A 21,429-nucleotide genomic window follows, 5' to 3' on the forward strand; every position below is an offset into this window, starting at 1 on the left:
GGTCCGTTGTTCAAATGCTGTTTTTCATCTGACATGGAAAGCCTAAGAACCGCGGTGCACAATAACATTTTTGAATTATGAAAACTGATCAAACACAACATCCAATTATCTCAAGATCTCATACAGGCCAACCAGTAGACTTTATGCCATCGGTGATTCTCTGCCTGTCTTCTTAGGTTCATATATACTGAACAAAAATATTAACGCAATATGCAAGAATTTCAATGGTTTTACTGAGTTACAGTTCATATAATGACATCAGTCAATTGAAATGTATTCCTGAGGCCCTAATATATGGATTTCACAAGACTGGGCAGGGGTGCAGCCATGGGTGGGCATAGGCCCACCCAATTGGCAGCCAGGTCCACCCACTTGGGAGCCAGGCACAGCCAATCAGAATTAGTTTTCCCCCACAAAAAGTCTTTATTACTAACAAAAATACTCAGTTTCATCAGGTGTCTGGTCTCAGACGATCCCGCAAGTGAGGAAGCTGGGCTGGCGTTTGTACACGTGGTCCGCGGTTGTGGATGTACTGCCAAATTCTCTAAAACAGCATTGGAGGCCGCTTATGGTAGAGAAATTAACATTCAATTCCCTGGCAACAGCTCTGGTGGACATTCCTGCAGTCAGCATGCCAATTACACGCTCCTTCAAAACTTGAGACATCTGTGTTGTGTTGTGTAACAAAATTGGAACACACTCCATCACTCTCCTTCTTGGTCAAATAGCCCTTACACAGCCTGGAGGTATGTTGGGTCATTGTCCTGTTGAAAAACAAATGATATTCCCACCAAGCGCAAACCAGATGAGACTGGACATTTTTACTAAGATTAAATGTCAGGAATTGTGAAAAACTGAGTTTAAATGTATTTGGCTAAGGTGTATGTAAACTTCCCGACTTCAACTGTATGCTGAGCACTTGTTGGCTGCTTTTCCCTCACTCTGCGGTCCAACTCATCCCAAACCATCTCAACTGGATTGAGGTTGGGTGATTGTGGAGACCAGGTCGTCTGATGCAGCACTCCATCCCTCTCCTTCTTGGTCAAATAGCCCTTACACAGCCTGGAGGTGTGTTGGGTCATTGTCCTGTTGAAAAACAAATGACAGTCCCACTAAGCGCAAACCAGATGGGATGGCGTATCGCTGCAGAATGCTGTGGTAGCCATGCTGGTTAAGTGTGCCTTGAATTCTAAATAAATAACTGACAGTGTCACCAGCAAAGCACCATCACACCTCCTCCTCCATGCTTCATGGTGGGAACCACACATGCAGAGATAATCCGTTCACCTATTCTGCATCTCATAAAGACACAGCGGTTGGAATCAAAAATCTCAAATTTGGACACACCAGACCAAAGGACAGATTTCCACCGGTCTTATGTCCATTACTTGTGTTTCTTGGCCTAAGCAAGTGTGTTCTTCTTATTGGTGTCCTTTAGTAGTAGTTTCTTTGCAGCAATTTGACCATGAAGGCCTGATTCACGCAGTCTCTTCTGAACAGTTGATGTTGAGATGTGTCTGTTACTTGAACTCTGTGAAGGATTTATTTAGGCTGCAATTTCTGAGCCTGGTAACTCTAATGAACGTATCCTCTGCAGCAGAGGTGACTCTGGGTCTTTCTTTCCTGTGGCGGTCCTCCTGAGAGCCAGTTTCATCATAGCGCTTGATGGTTTTTGCTACTGCACTTGAAGAAACTTTCAAAGTTATTAACATTTTCCAGATTGACTGAACTTTATGTCTTAAAGTAATGATGGACTGTTGATTCCCTTTGCTTATTTGAACTGTTCTTTCCGTGATATGGACTTGGTCTTTTACCAAATAGGGCCATCTTCTGTATACCATCCCTACCTTGTCACAACACAACTGATTGGCTCAAACACATTAGGAAGGAAAGAAATTCCACAAATAAACTTTTAACACGGCACACCTGTTAATTGAAATGCATTCTAGGTGACTACATGAAGCTGGGTGAGAGAGTGTGCAAAGCTGTCATCAAGGCAACAGGTGGCTACTTTGAAGAATCAAAAATACATTTTGATTTGTTTAACACTTTTTTGATTACTACATGATTCCATTTCATAGTTTTGATGTAGTTACTATTATTCTACAATGTAGAAAATAGTAAAAAATAAAGAAAAACCCTGGAATGAGTAGGTGTGTTGGAACTTTTGACTGGTACTGTACATGATATACGATTGAATCCGTGTTCATGCATCTCACTGTGCCCGTACCCATATGGGGAATAAAACTTAATGACTTGCGCCTACATATCGACAAGCATAGGGTATTACAGTTATTCAGGTCCCATTGATAGGACAGTCTTGAACGAATCCCGTCTATCTCCAATAGAACAGAGGGTAGAGACTTGTTATTCTCTATATCGCCATATTTTCATTTTCTGTGTTAGGGATTAGGGCCTGGTCCCAGGTGAGCATTATGTCCTGCGCACTCGAATCATTGAAGTAGAATTCTTCATCCAAATTGAGGTTAGTGATCGCTGTTCTGATGTCCAGAAGCTATTTCCGGTAATAGGAAATTATGGTGGAAACATTATGTACAAAAACACTTTAAGATCAGCACAAAAAGAAAAAACACAAAATAGTATATTTGAGCAGGAGCCTGTAAAATGGACGCTATACATCCCAGCGCCATTCTCCGTCAGATTATCTGATCCCACCTGATCATCCGGTTGGACATGACTCCAACAGGGTCACCAAGAGGGATCAGCCAATGAAGTTGGAAGTCCCACCCAGTTGACTACATTAAAATGATGGAAGCCCTCAATGGCACTGCCCATGCTAATATACTAGAGACCTCCATCACTCTATGAGAGACCACAGTGCCTTCTGCAGTAGAGCAGTAATCCATAGTCAGACTCAAATGAAAATTCCCATTTACAAATTAAACAAAGCAGACTTCAGTAATAAAATAACAAAAACTTTTATAGAAAACAAATCTTGTCATTACAATGTGTCTGCTTACACTAACAGAGTTCATCACTATATACTATTGACTTAGTTCTCAGTGCTATGGTATGAAAATCATAATTGATTTCTCATCAAATGTAGTCTTGTAGACAATCTAGGTTGTGTGGTCTACCCTCAAATCATGCATCACTTAATTCATTGTTTGCTTTCAAACCAATGAGTCAGTCAAAATTAAATCAGTACAGTATTTAGTGTGACTTGCGTCATCTACAAAGCACACATTCTTCTCATAGTCTTCAAAATAATCCCCTATTCAACATATAACTGAGGAGTCCAGTATTACGGAAGAAAATGGAACAGAAGTGCCTTCAGTATTCATCGAGATTATCTGCTTTTGGGATGGATAGGCCTCTGTCCTTCAGTGCGGTCACCTTGGCTTTCTCTGTCTTCTGCTTGGCTTGCTGTTGCAATCGCTGCTCCTCCAGGATCTCCTCTATAGAAACTTGCTGCAAGACGTTGTCACACAGCTTATCAATGTCCTAAAGTGGGATTATATTAAACATACTGTCAACGTACATGTCATGCATGTCCTTCTGGAGAGTAAATAGCAGTGGCACACGTGTAAACCCCAGCAACTGATTGTTCTCAACTGATCAAATCAAACTGTATGTCACATACATGCACCAAATTCAACAGGTGTAAACCTTGCCGTAAAATATTTACTTACAAGCCCTTAACCAGCAATGCAGATTTAAAAAATAAATAATAATATTTGCTACAAAAATGTCTAAAATATAAAGTACAAAAAAAAGTAACAATAGAATAAAGAGGCTATATACAGTGGAGACCGGTACCGAGTCAATGTGCGGGGGTACCGGTTAGTCCAGGTAATATGTACATGTAGGAGGGGTAAAGTGACTATACATAGATAATAAACAGTGAGTAGCAGCAGCATAAAAAAGGGGGTCAATATAAATAGTCCAGGTATCCATTTGATTAACTGTATAGCAGTCTTTTGCTTGGGGGTAGAAGCTGTTAAGGAGCCTTTTGGATCTAGACTTGGTGCTCTGGTACCGCTTGCCATGCGGTAGCAGAGATAACAGTTTATGACTAGGGTGGCTGGAGTCTGACCATTTTTAGGGCCTTCCTCTGACAGCACCTGGTATAGAGGTCCTGGATGGCAGGGTGCTTGGCCAGTGTGTTCAAGCAAAGACCATCTTAGAACGATAGGATCCTATATTTCTACTGATGAATATAGCCTTAAGATGCTTTTGGGAAACCAGGCCCTGTGTGTGAATCAGCCATGCTACGTAGGTGACAACTAAAGTTTGGGCTGAAGTACTTACTAATCATGTGAGTATATTGAAAAACTGCTACACATTCAACTAATTTGTAGTATATCCCCTCTGGTCTAATCAACAGGCTTACTTTAGCACAAACAAATGACTGTGTAGGCCTACTCTACTAAGGAAACTAAAGAAACCTTGAAGTACTGATAAAGAACACGAGGGTGGCATGGATGAATACTTACTATTTCTCCAAGCAAAACAACATTCTCTCCTCTCACAATGAAGATTCCTCTGGGGATGTCTCCAAACTTCTTGCCCACATGGATGCGCTCGACTGTTTGATGAAAAACTAGGTTGGCTGAAAGAGAAGGTGAAGAGATGAGATAGGGAAGTTAAGATCATTTTCCCTTTGATTGCCTGAATGTACCTACTTGTGAATAAGTTACATTATCTGAGTATTGACAACATCAAACTAAGCTAAGAAGGCTAGTGTTTAAACTGAAATATGATTATTAGTTTGTTCATTTGCCATACCAAACTGGTCAATGCTTCTCAGAAACCCAATTAGCGTTCGTCCATCTCGAAGAAGTACAAGATGCTTTTCTGCAAGAAAAAAAGGAATGTTTATAGTTGAGCCACCGCACGTGGTTACAATGTATCCAAACGTTACGCCCCACAGTGAGGATACAATGTTGCAAGGTCGCCGCGTGTCAAATGATGAATAGTTAACAAGAAGGGGTTCATAATTCACCAGTGACTGTGTTTGATCATTATCATCATCACGGTTTTCGAACGTTGGAAATGTTTTGGGCTTTTCACTCACACTTCTGTCTCAACTCAGCCTAACCTTCGCTATCCCAACTTACTGTCTATGTCATCGATGAGACTCGCGGTCCCTGGCATGTAGTTCATTTTGATCGTGTGTAGTTAATCGCCGTGTATGACATGTGTCAAGACAAATCGTTAAAAAGTAGATATGTATCCTCTCTACAGGAAGAGCAGGGAACGCATGCTCAGGGAAGCCCTTCCTGTAGTTTAACCCATTAACCGCCGATAGCACCGCACATTGGAAAATGTTCTTCTGTAATTTATTATTGTATCCGATAATAGATAACATTGTTATTGTATTTGAATTTCGATATAGTTATTAAAGTGACAATTTAGGCTAATATAACTTGAATAACTGATGTATATTTAGGACATTGCATGTTTCTAATAATGTAATACGTTGAATGAATATGCGTTTGGTTTTTAATAAGACACAAACATTAGGCCATTCAAACAACTACCGCGAATTGTAACCATCGCAATTTGTTTAAACAAATTATTGGTTTAAATCGACGCATTCGGTGGGATCTGCTCTAAACTCTGAGCGCCTATTGGTCAAAATACCAAATATTCCACGCACGTGGAAAAAAGGAAAAGGGAGGGGCGAAAATGAAAGGGGCAAACAATGATATATTTAGCTGCCCATGGTCAATGCCTTCAACAACTCGAGAATTTCAATAAAGCTTTTGTTTTTCATAGCAGTAAGAGCGCTCCGATTTGACAGTCCATTTTATCACGATTTCTTTTAATGACAAACGACAGAAGTGCTGGGGACGCTGCTTGGGTGATGCATCATCAAATGCAGTCGAATCCCAAATCCGCCTGGCCCTCAAATTTCAACTCGGAAAATAATAACGTGAACTGGAATAACGCTATGGTACGACACATTGTATAGCTAATTAATGTCAACACGTAGATAACTAGTTATGTTAATCACATTTTAGAACATACGATTTAATGTTCGTAAACACTCGTTAGTATTTTTGCACTGTATACAGTTGAGCGTTCATTAGCTAGCTAGCTAGTTAGCCTGCGTTCTAGCCAGCCACTTTAGCTAGCTAACCATCTTCTGACCGTTTGTCCCATCTACCTAACTAGTGATGTCCTATATTGCTAGCTACCTAACTTGCTTATTTGGTTATATTTGACATGCAGATTGTCTAGTTATGCAGTTTGTAGTGTATGATTTATATCCTAGCTAGTTAATAGGTACTGTTTTGTGATTCTTCCGCTGCTAGCTAACCTTAGCTAGCTATTATGTAATACAGTAGGAAATGCTTTTGCATTCGGTCAGTGTCTTGCTTAATTACTAGACGATTGGATACTTTAGTCAAACAAGTTCTTGAAGTGACAATAGAGATCTGGGGTTACTGTTTACTCATGTCAATATAGTTGACTATTTAAACATTGCGGATTTTGAGCCCAGGTAAAAAAAATCTTATATATGCCTACAGGACGCTTCCCAATACCCGGGTTACTCCTCAAACTACTGGTATCCCCAGACACATTCCACAGCAGGGCACTATCCAAATGCCTACCCTTCAGCTTCAGGATCTGACGTACAGCCACCTTACAACCCACAGGTACAGTACGGCCTCATGTTATGTCATAGCAAAGGCCCTCTAAATCCACCTCTATACATGGGGATTAAGTCCTAATCCGTCATCTCAAGGGCTCTCACCCTTCCTTGACACTTTGTTACTCATGCACAAATATTTTCACAGACTGGCAGTCTGGCACTCACATTCAAACCCTTACTGATGTAGGCACACATTCCCTCTCTCTCCCTATCCAGGCAATGCAAGCATATCCAAATGGCCACGGCGTTTATAACACTGGTCCAGGCCAATATCCGGCAAATTCTTTCCACCCATCCAACCCATTCTACTGTGCTGAGCAGATGTCTCCCAGGCAGGCAACAGGCCAGTACCCTAGCCAGGGCTGCCCAGGACCAGAGCAGAGCACAGGCGGGTCAGGTCAACCCCACACCCAGCACCAACATCAGCACCACCACTACCCTGGACCACACTGTCAAGGGGTAAGTGCATTCCACCAGGGCAGTGTTTAACAGTGTCTGAGGTAAAGGCAGTTGGGCATAATGGCTCTTGTCTATTTTCTCCCAGGCCCCTAGCTATCCTCCTGGGTCTTACACACACTATGGGGAAGGTGGTCCTGCATTGCCTGCAAACCCCCAATACCCCACTGGACAGGCCCTTCACCCTAGGCCGCAGGCTGAGGCTTGGGCCCACTCAGGTGGTTATGGGCCCTCACACCAGCAGTGGCAGCCAGGCACCCAACCTCTACACAGCAACTATGGGAACCCTGTCCGCCCACAACACCCCCCAGCCTGGCCAGGCACTGGCACTGGAGCCCCACCCCCCTATGAAGCCAAGGTATGTGTGGAACACAAGGGAGGCATCGCAAAGTCCTAAATTGGCCTTTGGTCGTCTCGTCTCCTTTATTTGAACATATTGTTTCTAAAAATACCCTCTAAGTGGTACTAATTTTGTTCTTCTTGGAAGAAAGGGGATAGTTCAGAAAAGCTCATGCCCTCCTCTGGTACCATAGCAGTCTTGGGTCTGAATTAATTTAATTTCTATTCATTACACACTAATTGTGTAAGACTATTTTTTTTACCACCTCAGGACCAGCACTACCCAGGACCTCACCAGCATCAGTGTGCCCCACAGGTGGGACCCAAACCCAGACCAGCCCCCTCCCCTAACCCCACTAATGGCAAGCCTGTCGACTTCAGCTCACCTCCCCAGATGTACAACAAACCAGGACGAGGGGGGGTGCAGGAGCCAAAGCCTTCCCAGGGTGAGCCTCCAACCCAGCCCCAGGGGCCAATCGGGCCCCAGCCCCTGAGCGACAACCCCAGCTTGGCCAAAGTCCAGCAGGTCATGGCCCGGGTGCTTTTGCTCCATGAGGATGTGGATGAGTTTGTGGGTAAAAAATCGGACAAGAGTTACCGATACCTGGAGGAACTGCTGACCAAGGAGCTGCTGGTTCTGGACTCAGTGGAGACCCAGGGACAGGAAGTGGTCAGGCAGGCCCGGAAGGAGGCTGTGCAGAGGATCCAGGCCATCCTGGACCGGCTGGAGAAAAAGGCCTTCTGAATTGGACCGGTTCTGGTTCTAAGGGTCTTACTGTTCTTTTTTTGTGACATTTGAATCTAAACCGGTCCCTTGGAATTAAATGCCCAATTCTGTTTGTTGACTACATCTCCTGGATCGTAAAGGTTTAGATAGACTGGTTCTCAACAAGGACTTTTGGTTTGGAATCAGGCCAGCTTATGCTACTTCACGCAGGTGTGATCAGGAACATAAGAGATGCCATGTCAAAGTATTCATGATGGCAAATGTAATGGTTGTACATATCAAGTCATGACTAAGTTATGGTGTTGTTGGGTTAGTTGTCATAACCCGACATTAGTGTCCATGATGGCTTAAAGCATCGGTTATGTCATGCTTGTGCCAGTGTAATGTAGTCTTATAATGGTGGTTTCATATAGTGTCACCATGTTCATTTAAAAGTAGGTAAATGTTGCCCCTTAATCACTGATAGGGTGAGATGTTTTTGCTTGGTTAATAAGGCTTGGATTTGGCATAGGCTAATCTGATCCTAGATCTGTGTTCAAAGGCCACTTCTACCATGAGTGTTCCATTCACCATGTTTTCTTACATGTTGCGAACCATTTGCACTACCATGAGATTTTCCCTTTATCACTCACCCTAACCTTATCACCCACCTGTCATTGTAAGCAGAATGCAAACAGTGTGCATTCACACACAGCCTTCCAAATTGCCGCAGGGATTTACATTAAGGGTTGCCCCATTGCCTTTGTCAAGGTAACTGGGCGGTCATGCAAGTTGAGCCTGCTCTGAGGTTGCTCCATTTGTCAGGTGATATGTTTTTAAGAAGTGAATACAACCAAACTGCAAATAATTTCAATAGCCTAAAACTGATATCCCTTTAGGTGAATGACAGGATTTATGGCAGTTGGGCAGGTCACCTTTTTTTTACTGATTTAAAAAAAGTGAAAGGCAGGCAATATGGCGCTTCTGCTTAATTTACATTTGAGCAAGTTATCATAATATTTGAGCAACCAAAAAATGATCCTGAGTTGCCTTTGTAGACTTTAATATCAGTCCCTAGGTGGGTAACGTTACACACACAGTATCTACAAAGGTGGAGTCAATTGCTTTTCAATGCGGTCGATGGAAGAAATTCAATTAATGACTTAAATTTGCTCAATGGAAATATTGAGGAAGTTTGAATTCACTCCCTGAATAAATTCATGTTTTAATTCGATCTATCCTAACCCTGGTATGTATGTATAGTAGTTGGTCTACAACTCCTCCACAATGCTTTTGCCATTGATTGGTGTTAGACATTGTAATTAAGTGCAGGCCTAGGATCAGTTTAGTGTTATTCTTCGAAGGACGAAAAGGAAAACTGACCTTAGACCCTGTTCAATTACTTCCTTCTTTAGAGTAATCTCTGACCTTTCTACCACAGTTTTACCTTTCATGTTCATATCAGACCAGGACCCATATCCATAAATCGTCTCGGAATATGAGTGATGATCTAGTATCGGGTCCACCCTGTCCATATAATCTTATTCATTATGATCTGAAAGGTGAAACTGAACCTAGATCAGCACTCCTACGTAGAGGCTTTGTGGATACGGGCCCAGTGATATTTTAAGGAAGAAGGATGTATTGAAACAGGTGGTTGGGGTCAGCTTCATCCTACAGCACTATGATTTGATGTTTATTTATTTCAAAACCACAAATCAAATCACTTTCTTAGATTGTGTGAATTTCTTAAATCAGCTACTTTGTTGATCAAAATAATAATAATAATCATGAGTGCCATAATATCGGCAGGTGCTTTTTCAAATCGTTATAAAAAATCTACTTTAAATCTCTTAAGCTTTGCATGGATCAAAATGTTCTGTTTGTCATGTTTCTTTTTTTCCTGTGATGTTATTGTGTTCAGATAGAGAACCATTTGCTAACTAAAAAAGATCTATATTTGTAACAGGGACCAAGGTCCTGTCTACAGCGGTTTCTGACGTAATGCATGTTTCCAACAGAAGACTATTTTCCTGACTGATTCAGAAATGACTACAGCTCAAACAGATGAATTGCATTAAATGTCAGTACATTTTTCAAATGTGTTATGCATGTTATTGTATAGTCTTTTGGAAAACATACCATAAACACTCAAAATTAACAAGAGTTTGTCATATGATAGGTGGGAGAGAGAAAATGAAAGACGTTTGAATGAAGTGAGGGGTAAAGAAAGTGAGACAACACACTGCAAGCTGATACACAGTACCAGTCAAAAAAGTTTGGACACACCTACTCATTCCAGGTTTTTCTTTATTTTTACTCTTTTCTACATTGTAGACTTAAACAATGAAATAACACATGGAATCATGTAGTAACCAAAAAATGTTAAACAAATCAACATATTTTATATTAGATTCTTCAAAGTAGCCACCCTTTGCCGAGTGGCGCAGTGGTCTAAGGCACTGCATCTCAGTACTAGAGGCGTCACTACAGGCCCTGGTTGGATTCCAGGCTGTATCACAACCGGCTGGGATTGGGAGTCCCACAGGGCGGTGCACAATTGGCCCAGCGATGTTAGGGTTTGGCTGGGGTAGGATTGTTCTTAACTGACTTGCCTAGTTAAATCAAATATGACAGTGTTGCACACTTGGTGCTCTCTCAACCAGCTTCACAATGTAGTCACCTTGAATGCATTTCATTTAACAGGTGTGCCTTCTTAAAAGTTAATTTGTGGAATTTCACTCCTTCTGAATGCGTTTGAGCCAATCAGTTGTTTTGTGACAAAGTAGGGGGGTATACAGAAGATAGCCCTCTTTGGTAAAAGACCAAGTCCATATTATGGCAAGAACAGCTCAAATAAGCAAATCGAAATGACAGTCCATCATTACTTTAAGACATGGAAGGTCAGTCAATCCGGAAATGTTTTATAACTTTTACATTTCTTCAAGTGCAGTTGCAAAAACCATCAAGCACCATGATGAAACTGACTCTCATGAGGACCTCCACAGGAATGGAAGACCCAGAGTTACCTCTGCTGCAAAGGATAGAGTTAACTGCACCTCAGATTGCAGCCCAAATAAGTTAAACACACATATCTCAATACCAACTGTTCAGAGGAGACTTTGTGAATCAGGCCTTCATGAGGAAATTTCTGCAAAGAAACCACTACTTAAAGGACACCAATAAGAAGAGACTTGCTTGGGCAAAGAAACACAAGCAATGGTCATTAGACCGGTGGAAATCTGTCCTTTGGTCTGATGTGTCCAAATTTGAGATTTTTGGTTCCAACTGCTGTGTCTTTGTGAGACGCAGAGTAGGTTAACAGATGATCTCTGCATGTGTGGTTCCCACCGTGAAGCATGGAGGAGGTGATGTGATGGTGCTTTGCTGGTGACACTGTCAGTGATTAATTTACAGGACTGGTACTTCCGGCGCCGACAGAGATGGCCGCCTCGCTTCGCGTTCCTAGGAAACTGCAGTTATTTGTTTTTTTTACGTGTTATTTCTTACATTAGTACCCCAGGTCATCTTAGGGTTCATTACATACAGTCGAGAAGAACTACTGAACATAAGAGCAGCGTCAACTCACCATCAGTACGACCAAGAATATGACTTTCACCCAGGACAACGGAATGGATCCCAGCCGGTGACCCAAAAAACGACTTCGTTAAAGGGGGAAACGGAGCGGTCTTCTGGTCAGACTCCGGAGACGGGCACATCGTGCACCACTCCCTAGCATTCTTCTCGCCAATGTCCAGTCTATTGACAACAAGGTTGAGGAAATCCGAGCAAGGGTAGCATTCCAGAGGGACATCAGAGACTATAACGTTCTTTGCTTCACGGAAACATGGCTCACTAGAGAGACGCTATCGGAATCGGTGCAGCAAGCTGGTTTCTCCATGCATCGCGCCGACAGAAACAAACATCTTTCTGGTAAGAAGAGGGGCGGGGGCGTATGCTTCATGGTTAATGTGACGTGGTGTGATCATAACAACATACAGGTACTCAAGTCCTTCTGTTCACCTGATTTAGAATTCCTCACAATCAAATGTCGACCGCATTATCTTCCAAGGGAATTCTCTTAGATTATAATCACAGCCGTATATATTCCCCCCCAAGCAGACACATCGATGGCTCTGAACGAACTTTATTTGACTCTTTGCAAACTGGAATCCATTTATCCGGAGGCTGCATTCATTGTAGCTGGGGATTTTAACAAGGCTAATCTGAAAACAAGACTCCCTAAATTTTATCAGCATATCGATTGCGCAACCAGGGCTGGAAAAACCTTGGATCACTGCGATTCTAACTTTCGCGACGCATATAAGGCCCTGCCCCACCCTCCTTTCGGAAAAGCTGACCACGACTCCATTTTGTTGATCCCTGCCTACAGACAGAAACTAAAACAAGAAGCTCCCGCGCTGAGGTCTGTTCGACGCTGGTCCGACCAATCTGATTCCACACTCCAAGACTGCTTCCATCACGTGGACTGGGATATGTTTCGTATTGCGTCAGACAACAACATTGACGAATACGCTGATTCGGTGAGCGAGTTCATTCGAACGTGCGTTGAAGATGTCGTTCCCATAGCAATGATTAAAACATTCCCAAACCAGAAACCGTGGATTGATGGCAGCATTCGCGTGAAACTGAAAGCCCAGACCACTGCTTTTAATCAGGGCAAGGTGACCGGAAACATGACCGAATACAAACAGTGTAACTATTCCCTCCGCAAGGCAATCAAACAAGCTAAGCGTCAGTATAGAGACAAAGTAGAATCTCAATAAAACGGCTCAGACACAAGAGGTATGTGGCAGGGTCTACAGTCAATCACGGATTACAAAAAGAAAACCAGCCCAGTCACGGACCAGGATGTCTTGCTCCCAGGCAGACTAAATAACTTTTTTGCCCGCTTTGAGGACAATACAGTGCCACTGACACGGCACGCAACTAAAACATGCGGACTCTCCTTCACTGCAGCCGACGTGAGGAAAACATTTAAACGTGTCAACCCTCGCAAGGCTGCAGGCCCAGACGGCATCCCCAGCCGCGCCCTCAGAGCATGCGCAGACCAGCTGGTGTGTTTACGGACATATTCAATCAATCCCTATCCCAGTCTGTTGTTCCCACATGCTTCAAGAGGGCCACCATTGTTCCTGTTCCCAAGAAAGCTAAGGTAACTGAGCTAAACGACTACCGCCCCGTAGCACTCACTTCCGTCATCATGGAGTGCTTTGAGAGACTAGTCAAGGACCATATCACCTCCACCCTACCTGACACCCTAGACCCACTCCAATTTGCTTACCGCCCAAATAGGTCCACAGACGATGCAATCTCAACCACACTGCACACTGCTCTAACCCATCTGGACAAGAAGGAATACCTATGTGAGAATGCTGTTCATCGACTACAGCTCGGCATTTAACACCATAGTGCCCTCCAAGCTCGTCATCAAGCTCGAGACCCTGGGTCTCGACCCCGCCCTGTGCAACTGGACTTCCTGACGGGCCGCCCCCAGGTGGTGAGGGTAGGCAACAACATTTCCACCCCACTGATCCTCAACACTGGGGCCCCACAAGGGTGCGTTCTGAGCCCTCTCCTGTACTCCCTGTTCACCCACGACTGCGTGGCCACGCACGCCTCCAACTCAATCATCAAGTTTGCGGACGACACAACAGTGGTAGGCTTGATTACCAACAACGACGAGACGGCCTACAGGGAGGAGGTGAGGGCCCTCGGAGTGTGGTGTCAGGAAAATAACCTCACACTCAACGTCAACAAAACTAAGGAGATGATTGTGGACTTCAGGAAACAGCAGAGGGAACACCCCCCTATCCACATTGGTGGGAGAGTAGTGGAGAGGGTAGTAAGTTTTAAGTTCCTTGGTGTACACATCACAGACAAACTGAATTGGTCCACCCACACAGACAGCATCGTGAAGAAGGCGCAGCAGCGCCTCTTCAACCTCAGGAGGCTGAAGAAATTTGGCTTGTCACCAAAAGCAGTCACAAACTTGTCACAGGAAGGCCATAAAGATCATCAAGGACAACAACCACCCGAACCACTGCCTGTTCACCCCGCTATCATCCAGAAGGCGAAGTCAGTACAGGTGCATCAAAGCTGGGACCGAGAGACTGAAAAACAGCTTCTATCTCAAGGCCATCAGACTGTTAAACAGCCACCACTAACATTGAGTGGCTGCTGCCAACACACTGACTCAACTCCAGCCACTTTAATAATGGGAATTGATGGGAAATGATGTAAAATATATCACTAGCCACTTTAAACAATGCTACCTAATATGATGTTTACATACCCTACATTATTCATCTCATATGTATATGTATATACTGTACTCTATATCATCTACTGCATCTTTATGTAATACATGTTTCACTAGCCACTTTAACTATGCCACTTTGTTTACACACTCATATCATATGTATATACTGCACTCAATACCATCTACTGTATCTTGCCTATGCCGCTCTGTACCATCACTCACTCATATATCTATTTATATATTCTTATCCCCTTACACTTGTGTCTATAAGGTAGTAGTTTTGGAATTGTTAGCTAGATTACTTGTTGGTTATTACTGCATTGTCGGAACTAGAAGCACAAGCATTTCGCTACACTCGCATTCTGCTAACCAAGTGTATGTGACAAATAAAAGTTGATTTGATTTGAGGACAATGACCCAACATACCTTAAGGCTGTGTAAGGGCTATTTGACCAAGAAGGAGTGATGGAGTGCTACATCAGATGACCTGGCCTCTACATCACCCGACCTCAACTCAATTGAGACGGTTTGAGATCAGTTGGACCGCAGCGTGAAGGAAAAGCAGCCAACAAGTGCTTAGCATATGTGGGAGCTCCTTCAAGACTGTTGGAAAACCATTCCTCATGAAGCTGGTTGAGAGAATGCCAAGCGTGTGCAAAGCTGTCATCAAATCAAAGGGTGGCTGCTTTTGAATAATCTAAAATATATTTGGATTGATTTAACACTTTTTTGGTTACTACATGATTCCATATGTGTTATTTCATAGTTTTGATGTCTTCACTATTATTCTACAATGTAGAAAATAGTACAAATAAAGAAAAACCAATAGGTGTCCAAACTTTCGACTGGTACTGTATTTTCTCTATGGATTTAATGTATTCTGTCATTCATTCTGTGATTAGTTTACCTCCCTAAAGAAACCCTATCTCAGAATGACTAGCCATGAGAAAAATTAAATGAATGTATTTTGGTGAAGTTGAGACGGAGGCACATACACCCTTGCCTGCCAACTAGCTTTCAGATCTTTAAATAGGTAGCTATTTTGATGCGAAAGCAAAACAGTCTCTGCGAGCCTTGTGAAAAACGCCTTGAATTTGATTTATGGGACAGGGCATCAGATGGCTCTGAAGACTCCCAGGAGCGAGCAACTCTGAAGCAAAGCGCCGGTATAAAACCTACACCTGTTCAACTCTCTTTAGGATCCCTGTGAAGCAAACCTACAATCATTACTTTTGCTGCTCTAGAAAGAAGTATGGAGATGTAGTCTGTCTCCCTTGCATAGTGATAGACAAGATCCTTTATACAGTAGGGCTCATTTACACTGTTCTTTCCCAGGTCCGGTTCCAGCAAAACGCAGCAGCTGCAACATATATATTGTTTAATTATCTTCATTCTCGGACTGGGCTTCAAACCATTTTGAAGAAAAACTGGATTTGTATGTAACCTGCAGAGGTATTGTATCAGAGCTATATCAGATATTTTAAAAGCAGAACAAAATGTCTTTTACCTCCAAACTCCCCCCGTCCTGGAACGACAGACCCCCTCCTCGTAAGGTGGAGATTGACCTGAGTTCACCAGGGCTGGCTGTGTTGGAACTGGAACGACTCCTGTTCACTGGGAAAGCCATCAACAGCCATGCAGACGAAGTATGGCCCAGACTTTACGTTGGAGACCAGTAAGTGCAGTGACAATACTTTTCCTTTCATATTGGTTGACACTGGAATTTAACCTAGGGTCACTTTAAGTGGACAAGAATTTTGTATGTTGTCGGCTCCATAGAGACTAATCCAACGCATCATTTGGACAAGGCTCTGATGTGTGTAAGGGGAGCTGATCATAAATCAGTTTTTAAATGCTTGGGCCCTCTAAAGTAACTTGAGTGTGTTCAGTGTTGGGAAAGTGCATAGGTTTATCTGATAATAGTTCCCAATGTGGACCTCAGTAGTGTGAATTCTTAATATCAGATTGGATAAGAGCAAATATCTGGCAATCTATATAGATCTAGCATAAACGTAAGGCCTCAGTGTCAACAGACCTGGAAATTGTTACTTGTTCATTGTAGACTGCATTTATTTGTTTATTCTAATCTTGTCCTCAACATGTGCAAACCATTTTCATAGTTATGCGATACTGTTTTTGAATAATTTTGAAACTTGTGGTTTTCATAGGGACAGTGCTACGAATGTCCGCCAGTTGGCCAACCATCATGTCACCCACGTCTTGAATGCAAACCACAGTAAACGGAGAGACGGTGCGGAGACTTACCTGGGAATGAACATCAAATACTTTGGCATCGAGGCTCATGACTCCTGTAACTTTGACATGAGTGTCAACTTCCAGACTGCAGCAGACTTCATCCACAGGGCCCTCAGTGGAGGAGGTGAGTGGAAGTCCAGACCAGGGGCTTGTTCAGTGGAGGTGAGTGGAAGTCCAGATCAAGGGCTTGTTCAGTGGAGGTGAGTGGAAGTCCAGATCAAGGGCTTGTTCAGTGGAGGTGAGTGGAAGTCCAGATCAAGGGCTTGTTCAGAGGAAGAGGTGAGTGGAAGTATTTTTTTAAATTGAGCCTTTAACTAGGCAAGTCAGTTAAGAACTAATTCTTATTTACAATGACGGCCTGCCTACCCTGGCCAAACCCGGACGATGCTAGGCCAATTGTTCGCCGCGCTTTGGGACTCCAAAGTGGAAGTTCAAAAGGGGAGTTTAAAAGTTAAGTACTGCCTCATTGATTGTACTAAAGTACTTCATCGTTTATTGTATGTTCTAGCTTGTTACAGAGTAATACATTGTTCCAATGGAAAATGCCTGTATAATGTTAAAAGTGTGGTATGGCCAAGTGTATGATGAAATGTGCATTGTACATGTCAAAGAATTGTTTCCTATGCAAACATGACATTTCTATCTGCAACGCAGTGAAAGGTCACACTGAAAGGAAGCAGGAGTTTCCAGAGGGGAAGTTACAGTACCACACTGTGCTTAATGGGAAAAATCCATGTTCTCTACCCTCTACCCCCACCTCTCCCTTTTTCTACCCCTTACTTCTCCCTCTTTCTACCCCCCCACCTCTCCCTCTTTCTACCCTCCCACCTCTCCCTCTTTCTTCCCCCTCACCTCTCCCTCTTTCTTCCCCCTCACCTCTCCCTCTTTCGAACCTCTACCCTCCCACCTCTCCCTCTTTCTTCCCCCACCACTCCCTCTTTCTACCCCCCACCTCTCCCTCTTTCTACCCCCACCTACCCCTCCACTCTTTCTACCCTCTACCCCCCACCTCTCCTTCTCCCTACCCCCACCTCTCCCTCTTTCTACCCCTTACCTCTCCCTCTTTCTACCCCCCACCTCTCCCTCTTTCTACCCTCCCACCTCTCCCTCTTTCTTCCCCCTCAACTCTCCCTCTTTCTTCCCCCTCACCTCTCCCTCTTTCTTCCCCCTCACCTCTCCCTCTTTCGAACCTCTACCCTCCCACCTCTCCCTCTTTCTTCCCCCACCACCTCTCCCTCTTTCTACCCCCACCTACCCTCCACTCTTTCTACCCTCTACCCCCATCTCTCCTTCTCCCTACCCCCCACCTCTCCCTCTTTCTACCCCTTACCTCTCCCTCTTTCTACCCCCCACCTCTCCCTCTTTCTACCCTCCCACCTCTCCCTCTTTCTTCCCCCTCAACTCTCCCTCTTTCTTCCCCCTCACCTCTCCCTCTTTCTTCCCCCTCACCTCTCCCTCTTTCGAACCTCTACCCTCCCACCTCTCCCTCTTTCTTCCCCCACCACTCCCTCTTTCTACCCCCCACCTCTCCCTCTTTCTACCCCCACCTACCCCTCCACTCTTTCTACCCTCTACCCCCCACCTCTCCTTCTCCCTACCCCCCACCTCTCCCTCTTTCTACCCCCACCTCTCCCTCTTTCTACCCCCCACCTCTCCCTCTTTCTACCCCCTCCTCTCCCTCTTTCTACACTCTACCACCCCACCTCTCCCTCTTTCTACCCTCTACCCCCACCTCTCCCTCTTTCTACCCTCTACCCCCCACCTCTCCCTCTCCCTACCCCCCACCTCTCCCTCTTTATACCCTCTACCCCCCACCTCTCCCTCTTTCTACCTCTACCTCTCCCTCTTTCTACCCCCCACCTCTCCCTCTTTCTTCCCCTCACCTCTCCCTCACCTATCCCTCTTTCTACCCCCCACTTCTCCCTCTTTCTTCCCCCTCACCTCTCCCTCTTTCTATCCCCTCACCTCTCCCTCTTTCTCCCCCCCCCACCTATCCCTCTTTCTTCCCCCCACCTCTCCCTCTTTCTCCCCCCCCACCTCTCCCTCTTTCTACCCCCTCACCTCTCCCTCTTTCTACCCTCCCACCTCTCCCTCTTTCTACCCTCCCACCTCTCCCTCTTTCTACCCCCCACCTCTCTCTCTTTCTACCGCCCACCCTCCCCCTTTCTACCCCCTACCCTCCCTCCTCTCCCTCTTTCTTTCCCCCTCACCTCTACCTCCTTCTACCCTCTCGCTCCCTCTTTCTACCCTCCCACCTCTCCCTCTTTCTACCCTCCCTCCTCTCCCTCTTTCTACCCTCCCACATCTCCCTCTTTCTACCCTCCCACATCTCCCTCTTTCTACCCTCCCACCTCTCCCTCTTTCTACCCTCCCACCTCTCCCTCTTTCTACCCCCCACCCTCCCTCTTTCTACCCCCTACCCTCCCTCCTCTCCCTCATTCTACCCTCCCACCTCTCCCTCTTTCTACCCTCCCACCTCTCCCTCTTTCTACCCTCCCACCTCTCCCTCTTTCTACCCCCTCTCTCCCTCTTTCTACCTCTCCCTCTTTCTTACCTCCACCTCTCCCTCTTTCTACCCCCACCTCTCCCTCTTTCTACCCCCACCTCTCCCTCTTTCTACCCCCTACCTCCCCACCTCTCTCTCTTTCTACTGCCCACCCTCCCTCTTTCTACCCTCTACCACCCCACCTCTCCCTCTTTCTACCCCCCACCCTCCCTCTTTCTACCCTCTACCACCCCACCTCTCCCTCTTTCTACCCTCTTACCCCCCCACCTCTCCCTCAGGTATAGTGCTGGTGCACTGTGCAGTGGGGGTGAGTCGTTCAGCCACCCTGGTTCTTGCCTACCTGATGCTGAGACAGAACCTGACCTTGGTGGATGCCATCTGCGCCGTGAAGGACAACCGCGGTGTGATCCCCAACAGAGGCTTCCTCCGACAACTCATCAACCTGGACACCAAACTGTATGGCCACCTCCGCAACACTACCTACATCTAGAAGACTGATTATATCAGCTTCTATTCTATTCTCTTTCGTCTATTTGAGCAGTGGGTCACAAACCTTTTCTTTTTTGGGAAACATTTCTAAAAAAAGAATCATACTGTGACACTTTCTGTATTTTCAAAGTTCTATATCTTGAAAATGTATTTGCTGACATGCAAAACATTTTGGTACTGTACCAGCAGTGGACTAATGAAACAAATACCAAAATATAGTTTGAGTGTAATTTTCCTTTAAATTGGTGAAGGCTATGTGGGAGACTTGCATTCTAGTTCCCAGTATTCAAAGTTTAGCTGTATTCCATGTTCTGCTTTTCCTAGCAGTGTCTGGCTGTAGAATTATTTTTACATACCTCCCTTTAGAGATAAGACCGCTGATCGTTTGGAGGTCAAACTTGATAAACCTGTCTTATTGGCAAATAAGTGGCAATATTATGTAGCCTACTGTAACTTAAGCTTGTGCTGTACACATTTTCGGCAACATACATTTGTTTATTGAGTATTTTGTATGTTTCAAGCTGATATGAGTATGAAATTACTATGACATATTAAAGTATGTGTGTATACATTTTCCTAGTACTTCCCTGTTTCTTCCTTGTGTTGCAGAAGCTCCGGGTTCCAACCACAGAACCTGTGACTTCTCTATTTTCTCCCAGCATGACACCATGCTCCATGGCATAAATACTGTACCTCCACATCTCAACATCATGGCGTCGGTTCATCTGTAAAGGAGCCTATCCTCTACTGGCCTTTAAAGGTCCAATCCATCCGTTTTATCTCAATATTAAATCACACCGACTCGGTCTCAACCTTTAAGTCTTTATTGAAGACTCATTTCTTCAGTAGGTCCTATGATTGAGTGTAGTCTGGCCCAGGAGTAATGAAGGTGAACGGAAAGGCACTGGAGCAACGAACTGCCCTTGCTGTCTCTGCCTGGCCGGTTCCCCTCTCTCCACTGGGATTCTCTGCCTCTAACCCTATTACGGGGGCTGAGTCACTGGCATACTGGTGCTCTTTCATGCCGTCCCTAGGAGGGGTGCGCCACTTGAGTGGGTTAAGTCACCGACGTGATCTTCCTGTCCGGGTTGGCATCCCCCCTTGGGTTGTGCCGTGGCGGAGATCTTTGTGGGTTATACTCGGCCTTGTCTCAGGAAGGTAAGTTGGTGGTTGAAGATATCCCTCCAGTGGTGTGGGGGCTGTACTTTGGCAAAGTGGGTGGGGTTATATCCTTCCTGTTTGGCCCTGTCTGGGGGTATCATTGGATGGGGCCGCAGTGTCTTCCGACCCCTCCTGTCTCAGCCTCCAGTATTTATGCTGCAGTAGTTTGTGCTGGGGGGCTAGGGTCAGTCTGTTATATCTGGAGTATTTCTCCTGTCTTATCCGGTGTCCTGTGTGAATTTAAGTATGCTCTCTAATTCTCTCTTTCTTTCTGAGGATCTGAGCCCTAGGACCATGCCTCAGGACTACATGGCATGATGACTCCTTGCTGTCTCCAGTCCACCTGGCCGTGCTGCTGCTCCAGTTTCAACTCTTCTGCCTGCGGCTATGGAACCCTGACCTGTTCACCGGACACGCTACATGTCCCAGACTTGCTGTTTTCAACTCTCTAGAGACAACAGGAGTGGTAGAGATACTCTGAATGATCGGCTATGAAAAGCCAACTGACATTTACTCCTGAGGTGCTGACCTGTTGCACCCTCAACAACCACTGTGATTATTACTATTTGATCTTGCTGGTCATCTATGAACGTTTGAACATCTTGGCCATG

The 21,429-nt window shown here is 44.8% G+C and overlaps 3 protein-coding genes across 3 annotated transcripts; 2 read left to right on the forward strand and 1 right to left on the reverse strand.

Annotated features, from left to right (window-relative positions):
- Positions 1-2,923: 2,923 nt before the first annotated feature.
- On the reverse strand, positions 2,924-5,241 carry LOC124035263 (U6 snRNA-associated Sm-like protein LSm1). The gene is made up of 4 exons (XM_046348712.1): positions 5,082-5,241; positions 4,750-4,818; positions 4,458-4,573; positions 2,924-3,465 (listed from the first exon to the last, which is right to left on the reverse strand). Exons 1-4 carry the CDS (start codon positions 5,125-5,127, stop codon positions 3,295-3,297), a joined length of 402 nt encoding a protein of 133 aa, XP_046204668.1. The 5' UTR covers positions 5,128-5,241; the 3' UTR covers positions 2,924-3,294.
- Positions 5,242-5,639: 398 nt separating this feature from the next.
- Positions 5,640-10,224, forward strand: bag4 (BCL2 associated athanogene 4). Its single transcript, XM_046348713.1, has 5 exons — positions 5,640-5,920; positions 6,498-6,626; positions 6,839-7,081; positions 7,167-7,436; positions 7,689-10,224. The coding sequence occupies exons 1-5, from the start codon at positions 5,792-5,794 to the stop codon at positions 8,160-8,162; spliced, it is 1,245 nt and encodes a 414-aa protein (XP_046204669.1). The 5' UTR covers positions 5,640-5,791; the 3' UTR covers positions 8,163-10,224.
- Positions 10,225-15,536: 5,312 nt separating this feature from the next.
- On the forward strand, positions 15,537-20,239 carry LOC124035265 (dual specificity protein phosphatase 26-like). The gene is made up of 4 exons (XM_046348714.1): positions 15,537-15,572; positions 15,944-16,081; positions 16,575-16,786; positions 19,447-20,239. Exons 3-4 carry the CDS (start codon positions 16,678-16,680, stop codon positions 19,656-19,658), a joined length of 321 nt encoding a protein of 106 aa, XP_046204670.1. The 5' UTR covers positions 15,537-15,572; positions 15,944-16,081; positions 16,575-16,677; the 3' UTR covers positions 19,659-20,239.
- Positions 20,240-21,429: the final 1,190 nt, after the last annotated feature.

This window comes from Oncorhynchus gorbuscha, linkage group LG05, assembly GCF_021184085.1.
Source record: "Oncorhynchus gorbuscha isolate QuinsamMale2020 ecotype Even-year linkage group LG05, OgorEven_v1.0, whole genome shotgun sequence".
Taxonomy (NCBI): domain Eukaryota; kingdom Metazoa; phylum Chordata; class Actinopteri; order Salmoniformes; family Salmonidae; genus Oncorhynchus; species Oncorhynchus gorbuscha.